This window comes from Cibotium barometz, chromosome 45, assembly GCF_041138505.1.
Source record: "Cibotium barometz isolate CiBa-2024 chromosome 45, ASM4113850v1, whole genome shotgun sequence".
Taxonomy (NCBI): domain Eukaryota; kingdom Viridiplantae; phylum Streptophyta; class Polypodiopsida; order Cyatheales; family Cibotiaceae; genus Cibotium; species Cibotium barometz.
This window is the reverse complement of record NC_141090.1, coordinates 42553468-42561375: the sequence shown is the minus strand read 5'-3', so window position 1 is coordinate 42561375 and position 7908 is coordinate 42553468. Positions and strand designations below refer to the sequence as shown.

At 41.2% G+C, this 7908-nt stretch overlaps 1 protein-coding gene across 1 annotated transcript; it reads left to right on the top strand.

The window, feature by feature from the left end:
* Positions 1 to 794: 794 nt before the first annotated feature.
* Positions 795 to 4604, top strand: LOC147612786 (uncharacterized). The gene is made up of 4 exons (XM_086783397.1): positions 795 to 2015; positions 2137 to 2251; positions 3212 to 3454; positions 3817 to 4604. Exons 1-4 carry the CDS (start codon positions 884 to 886, stop codon positions 3914 to 3916), a joined length of 1590 nt encoding a protein of 529 aa, XP_086639523.1. The 5' UTR covers positions 795 to 883; the 3' UTR covers positions 3917 to 4604.
* The last annotated feature ends 3304 nt before the right edge of the window (positions 4605 to 7908 follow it).

Here is a 7908-nt window from a genome sequence, read left to right as displayed (position 1 = left end):
TGTTTCATAGCTTGCGTAGCATCATCCCTTTTGCATAGAGTATACAACTAGCACATGTCACAATAACTCATCTTTGTAACATTAAACAAAGTAGCAGTGCAAACTTGACAAAACATAGCATAGCCATTTTTGAAGAATTCTTGCTTGGCATACAAGCAAGAGTGTAGAGGTAAGAATGTTCTTGAAATAGAAGGCACAGTTCCTTTGGACACAACATAATGATAAGACTTTTCATGAAGAAAAGATGAAGGGGAAAAAATTACCATCACACTTGTGGTCATGAAAGGGGGACAATGAGTGGGTCAAGATGGACAATCCAATGGTCAAACAAAGTATGGAGACCAACTGTGGTTAGTTTATTATCATCTTTAGAAATCTTCTAAACAATAACTGTGAAGGACATAGGGTAGGTGATCTTAATGGTCAAACAAAGTATGGAGACCAACTGTGGTTAGTTTATTATCATCTTTAGAAATCTTCTAAACAATAACTGTGAAGGACATAGGGTAGGTGATCTTAATGTTATTGATAAGCACCAAACGTCAAGGATCAATGCTAATCTTCCACCAAGAGGAAAGAAAGTTTGAAGCTCCTTGTAGTTCAGAATATTAGCTTGATGGGTTGATGGTCTTAATGCTTGCAGGCCTTTGTATAGGTGAGGAAATGTGTAAAGGTGAGCAAGTGTGTAAAGCCCAAGTGTGAAAACACCATAATCTGTTACCAAATTCCCTCCTTGGGAAATTTAAAAAAAATCTCCCACCACAAGCACACTTTTTAAACTTCTGAGGCTTTGAACTGCACGCCTCTCTCTCTCACCCTAGTTCTTAGAAGCTTCATATGGCGGCAATCTGAAGAAAACCCCATTGCAGAGTAGGCTTGCGAGATGAGGCTTGTGAGAGCTCAGAATCGTTCCTCTCTGCCACTCAGAACCATGCCCCGTGTGCAGGGAAAACAAGAAGCAGAGATTATCGATCTGAAAGGTGAGCAGATCCAACAGAAGAACCAGATCTCTGCCATCAGCGAATCGACCGATTCCAGACCTTCCAACTCTGCAGAAGAATTGCCGCGTGTCTCGTCATCCAGATGCTATGCTCCATCCCACCAAACCGGGCCTTCTGTGACAGGGGTAGAAGGCGAGCAGAGATCAGGGTTTGGAGAGCTAAAAAACCATGAGAGAAAAGCAGGGACCAAGAGATCATTCAGGGACTCTAACTCGCCTGATGCTTCTAACTCCAACGAGAGGCTTTCAAGTGGCCATGATTGTGTGAAGCCTGGATATGGTGCGGTAGATCAGATACTATTAGCCTTTTCTGAGTCAAAGGATTTCGGTGGTGGCAACCCCGGCAGCAACTCAACAGAAAACAGGTATAGTTCTCTCAAAGAAGAGTTGCACATTTCTAGTACGCCAGGCTTGGGTCAGAGTGTCAAAACTCTTCATACAAAACAGGGAGTGAACCATGATCTTTTTCAAGTGCGGTTGGACAGACTAAGCAAATTAAAAGACGTTGATATCATCATACTTGATGATAACAAAACAGACAGCAAAGAGAAGATCAAGTTAGAGGGTTGTTCACAACAGCATGGGAAACCACCATCAGCACATGATGAACACGATTTTGATCAGAAAAGTCTTACAATCAGACGTCCGCACTGTGAGCATTCTGGCTTCATGTTCAAAAGTGACATAGAATCTACAACTGTTGAGATGCTTGATGACATCACAGAAGGTGGAGATATGGTGTCTACAGCTTCTGAAATGAAGATTATCAACAGAGAAGGTGGTGAAAGGATGGACTCCTGTACCAATTTTGACATGAAAGACAGGTTCCCAGATCTGCCAATATGCTCTCCTGCTTCTGCTACAGAAAAGGACATAGCTGTTTTTCCAGAAAACCAGCATGTAAGCATCCCTGATCAAACTCAGAGGAACAAGCAATCTATCGTGGAGTCTTCGCAACCACGTCCAAGAGTGCTTCTTGATGTTAGTAACAAGTTCCAAATCAAAGTTGCTCCAGGTGAAAACCTAATCTTTACCATCCATAAGCTTTGAAGCACATTTACCAGAGATTTTTGGTGCTTAGAGTCTTGTTTGCATCCTCAATTTTCTGAGTGGACTGTAATTTCTTGTTGCCTCAGCTGTGAAAGAGCAAGCAGAGGAGAATGATGTTCACCGACTGAGTCAAAGGCACAAGCAAATCGAATTTGGAAAAAACACCCTGGGATATGAACGCTACATCGAGCTGATACCAAGGTATGGGCATGTTAGTATCACTCCTTGCCAGTCCATCCACCACCACCATGTTATCAATTCAGACTGTATATTTGCAATATCTACTCAATTTAAGCTAGTTTTCTGGCCTATGCACTTTTGTTCTGTATGTGAGGTGTTTGTTTGGTATTCGAAGAGAGGCAATGCAGTTAATGGTTGAATTTGTTAATGAGTTTTGTTGATCCATTCTGGTTTGTGATGTGATCAAGCAAGTTGATGCTGGGCTGGGGTTTTGCTTACCTGCAAAAAGTGGCAGGAAATACTACTTTTGCTTTGTGGGGACCATGTTATGCTTTCTTTGTTTGCAAAGGATTTAAACCTCTTTGTTATAGCCCTTGTCAGTCATAGTAACAGGAAACCGTTTCCTAACTCGGAAACATGGAAATGCCGTTTCGTGAGAGTCGCCGTTGCCGTTTCCATCTCCGTTTCTCCGTTTCCTAATCTCCAATAAAAAATCACCCGCTGATTTGTCTCATCTAATGCTTGTTTAGTGATTTTCTACAAATTTTACTCACTATTTATTCAAACTATGATGGTGTACTCCTCAAACTTTTCCCTAGCTATCATTTTTTTCATTATTTTTATATCATGTATCATACATCCACCGTTCCCTAGCCGTTTTCGTCTCCTAGTTTTGAGCCTTTGCCGTTTCCCAAAGGCTGGCCGTTGCCTTTTCCGTTTCATGCAACTATGTTGTCAGTATACAACCTTTCCAGTGCTTTGTGATAGCTGCAAGGGTATCAAGGCTGCCCTTATGTGTTGAGCTTTCCTGTTGCCCTATTGTTCAATCAGTTGCTTTTGAACTGTTTTGACAGTACAAGAGTGGTTCACGTGTTGTGAAATTTCCATTTACTTGCAGATCTCTTCTCCAACAATCAAGTTCTAAATCAGAATTTATGGCTTTCTTTTCTGCTGCCTTCATGTTCTCTCCTATCTTTTCAGGTTCAAAAGAAAAAGTAAAGACCCTCACACTCCAAATACCAAGCAAGTATGCAGCAAACGCAGTTGGGATGGGCAGATTCGCAAGTGGAGGAGGTTGCTCCACAATTATGATCCTCCTGTTGAAGATGGAGAGGAGATGGCAGAAGAATTCATGGCACCGAAATCAAGCCAGGAGCATGGAAAGATTCAGAATGATAAGGATGGTGTTGATGCAAAGACAGCAAGTAATGAACTTCCTTGCAGGTAAGGCTTTCTTTCTTTGCGTTGAAGCCTAGCATCTCACAAATTTGTCTTTTGCATTCTTTCCTTTGGCCTACTGTGTGAAAACCCTAACTTTCTTGGCCTTGATTCCATAATCCTTTGGCTGCCATAATCCTTGCCATGTAATTTAGGCATCAAAATCCCTGCCGTATTATTTGGGCATGTTACATACTGCACATTAAAAGCTCATGTAAGTACACTATCTGTCTAAGATCCTTCCGTTTTCCTAGACTCCCCTCTCTTTGCCTACAGGTAACGGGCAGTCTTGTGATTTTTTTCCTTGTTTTCGAGGGCATTTTTGCCTTCTTGTTAAGATCATTCATATTTTGAGGGCAAATTTGCAGGTCTTTGCAATCACCAGAAAACAGAGTGGGCACTGGTGATGTGAAAAGGGTGAGGAAGGACCTAGAACTATCGATTTATGAGGATTGGATGGAGTCGTAAGTGAACGAGTTAGAGCAAGTGAAAAGCACATCATAGGGAGACGTTCTGAATGCGAGGTGCTGACATGTCCTGTACAAGGTGCTTAGAAGTTGAGCATTAACTTTTTTGGGCATTTCAGCAAATTTCTAAGCAGTTTTTATGTGCCATATGTGGATGATCTATGCCAATGTGAATGCATCAGTGTTATGGCTGCAACTTTGAGGCGTCACTATGATGAAAAGCTGTCTCAATGTGTACTTATTTATAACATTTCCTTCAATTTTGATCATCCCACATATGCTGCTTAATCTCACCTATTCTCTATCATATCTAAGCCTCATCTGAACCACCCAAACTTCATGCCAGCCTTCTAGCCCTCGTAAAAGTTACTGCCCTGCTTTCCAAATGCTGGCTTTCTCCTAAACTTACGTGTTTTTGACTACCCATCATGTATGAACCGTCTCATTATGATCCTACAAAATACACATGATCTTGAGACCACACATGACAACCCAAAGAGTCTCTCCGGGCCGGCCTTACCAAGAAAGAGACTCAAATTACATTCGAGTTTCTTTAATTGTGTTCCAAACAGATGTCAAAATTACCTAATCTTTTTGCAAATGCTTGCCTAGAGAAAACACTAACATTGTCCCTGGCAGTGTAGTCCAGCTGGGAAGGAATTTAATCTAAAGACGTGCCCTGATATTCATTTGTCCAGCCAACAAATTTTGATCCTCGTATATTATTGATGTAATTATACTCAAATGGTTCGTATGAACTGATGATACTACTTGCATGCTCAGCAAAAAGCGTACATAATAGGGTCCGATTCGATATTTCTGTTTCTGCTGGCTTTAGTATATACTGCACTGATGCATTTTGCAAAAAAGTAACCACAAGTCTTCGATCAATAATTTTGAATGCTGCTCTCCCACAACCCTGTTTTCACGGGATTGAAGAGAAAGATAACGAGGGAAAGGAACATGTCGCCATAAAAAGAACTCGTATTCCGGTTGCTTTTCCTCAATGTTTTACCTTTTGGATCTTGGCCCAAACTTGGGGTGTTTAGCTTTGATATCTTCCCAAGTATATACTTGCCATCAATCAAATAGCATTAGGGAACCCTAGTATCTTTTAACATCTCATCATTAGAGGCTAGAATCACCTAATCCTTGCTTGCAATGCTTGAACTGCCTCAGCATAAGTAATATTATTCATCTTATTAACACAATAGACATACCAACAGAAATACACATTTGAACATCAACTCTATCATTTCTACCCCTTGAGTAGTTCCTTTATTGAATATCAATTAACTTGTCTTCTTTTATTTGTATATATATCTAGAAGCCTTTTAATTAGTGAATCAATTTTAGCAAATCAATTAGTAGTATGGAGGACTTAGTTAACTCCACTTAACCCAATGCGTTAACCTTATCAATTGTATAATGTTGAAAGATCTACGATCACATTAAGTGCTTTCTAGCTAATTTGATGTTAGAATTGTGAGATAAGAATGTATTCATGTGGTTGTCTCATAGTAATGATGAAGAAATATGAATAGGAGAACCTTTAAGCACTTATGAGTAAGGTCAATTTTTAAAAGTTCTCCGGATGTACCTATAAGCTTATCCTAAAATAAGATTTCTTGATTATTAAAAGTTCTCCATATGTATCTATAGGCTTATCTTGAAATAGCATTTGTCAATATCATGGGCTTGGCCTTGGACGTTGTCTCCAAATTTTTTTCCCTAAATTTATGATTTATAAATCATTACCAAGTTTGGTTTTATTTGTTTCACTCTTTTCTCTTGCGAATTAATGAGTTACTTTCTTCATTTTCATTGTGCTTATGTTGATTCAAATGTTGTCTCAAAAGCTGTTTAATCACATTGGTTAACATTATTTTCAAGCGTGATTGCGCTTCTTGTAACTAATTACTTTGTAACCGCACTAAGCGTTTCATGGAAAAGAGATATGGTATGATTGAGCTTACGACTTGTGTAATGTAGGTCATAGGAATGAGCTTAGGTGTACATAGAGCTAGGAAGTTAGTTTTGGGCCCTCAATTGTAAATGGACGATTGGCCATTGTAAAATGTAAGCTCATGTATATAAGTGATTTATGAAATATGAAAAGTGAGTCCCATGGTCACAATATATAGGTGTACCATTGGGTAGATGGAGACTAGCTCTAGCCACTCACAAAAAGAAAAATACAAAAAAACATCAAGGAAGGACCCAAAAATCTCAAAAATCAGAGGAGGAGGATAGACGCTTTCTTTTTTTGGGCTCGGCTTGTCTTTGGCAAGAGTACGGTCGTATGCTTCTCAGAGCTATCCCCATGTCTTCCTTTGCCATACTCGTACCTTCCTTTTGGGTAAATCTTTTCAAATATGCTTCATTAATATGAGCAAGAGACATTTAAAGAGAATAAATTACATTTACAAGGTATAAAGGGCATTAAAAAGGGGTACAAAAAGGGTACTAATGTACTATCAGAGAATATTAGTGGGTGATTGTAAGAGGAAACGTTGTCCCTACATAATTAAGAGATCTGCCTGACCTAGCAAAGCGTATGGCCATACCATTCCTAGAGTACGCCTATTCCTTCAGCGTATGTCTCTTCCTTTTGCCCAACCACGTTTGTGTCCTTCTCAACCGCACACTTGTGTATTTCTCGAAGCGTACACTTGTGCACGTCCGTGTCCTTCTCAAGCGCATGCTCGTGTCTTCCTTGAAGCTACGTCCATGTCTTCCATCACAAGTGTACATTCGTGTCTTGATCAACCACGCTTGTTCCTTAACCAGTGTATGACCGTACCTTTCCCACAAAAAATTCAAAAAAAAAAAAGAAACTGTTTAGAGGGGGATCCAACACTACTATCTCCCACATTCATGCACTTACGCTCAAGGAAATTGGTGTGAAACAACTCTCTATTCTTGACGACATAGATCTTCCTAATGCTTCCTCACTTGTAAAATTAGACCCTTCGATCAACACAATGTGGAGCCAAACGGTGCTGGTCTTTGATAACACCAATGGAGAGTGAGAAGCATCCTAGCATGGGGCACACTACCCCTGCCTTAGAGACATGAGGATTGGTGGCAGTGTATGGATAGTAGTGTATGGATAGACCACCTACCTTGAAGAAAGACACAGAGTCCCCCACTCTCTCACAAGAAGTCTCGCTTCGAGACTTCGAAACTTTATTTTGGGAAACACACAATCAAACAATTCGCATTCCAAGGATAGAGGCATGGAACGCCAGTTGGAAAGAGAGCCCACACCACCTGTCGATCTCGCAGGCTGGAAATAGGACAAAGTGAAAGCAACCCAACTCGAACCAATCCACCAGTCTAGGGAGGGCCATGCCAACCACTGTAACAGCTGACTCACACCATGACCATAGGCCTGTGCCAAACCGAGGTCAGGAACCAACTCTCCAGGACCCTGAAACGTCATATCGAAGAGAGAGCCTACCTGACCCAATAATATCAACATGTCGCACCAATGTACCAACAGTACCTGCCTCACGGGGTATACCGTGGATACCATATGGGACCTTACGAAGCTTTATTCTGGGAAACACACAATTAAACAATTCGCATTCCAAGGATAGAGGCATGGAACGCCAGTTGGAAAGAGAGCCCACACCACTTGTCAATCTCGCAGGCTGGAAATAGGACAAAGTGAAAGCAACCCAACTCGAACCAATCCACCAGTCTAGGGAGGGCCATGCCAACCACTGTAACTGCCGACTCACACCATGACCATAGGCCTGTGCCAAACCGAGGTCAGGAACCAACTCTCCAGGACCCTGAAACGTCATATCGAAGAGAGAGCCTACCTGACCCAATCATATCAACCTGTCGCACCAATGTACCAACAGTACCTGCCTCGCGGGGTATATTGTGGATACCATATGGGACCTTACGAAGCACAAACCGGTCCTCCCTTGAGACAAGGACCCCTAATGGTATATTATCCACCTGGACCAGCTTCCCCGCCTA

Coding starts and splice junctions, on each gene's coding strand:
- LOC147612786 (XM_086783397.1), top strand. CDS start 884: ATGAGGCTTGTGAGAGCTCAGAATCGTTCCTCTCTGCCACTCAGAACC. Junction 2,016..2,136: donor CCAAATCAAAGTTGCTCCAG/GTGAAAACCTAA, acceptor TTGTTGCCTCAG/CTGTGAAAGAGCAAGCAGAG. Junction 3,455..3,816: donor AGTAATGAACTTCCTTGCAG/GTAAGGCTTTCT, acceptor GCAAATTTGCAG/GTCTTTGCAATCACCAGAAA.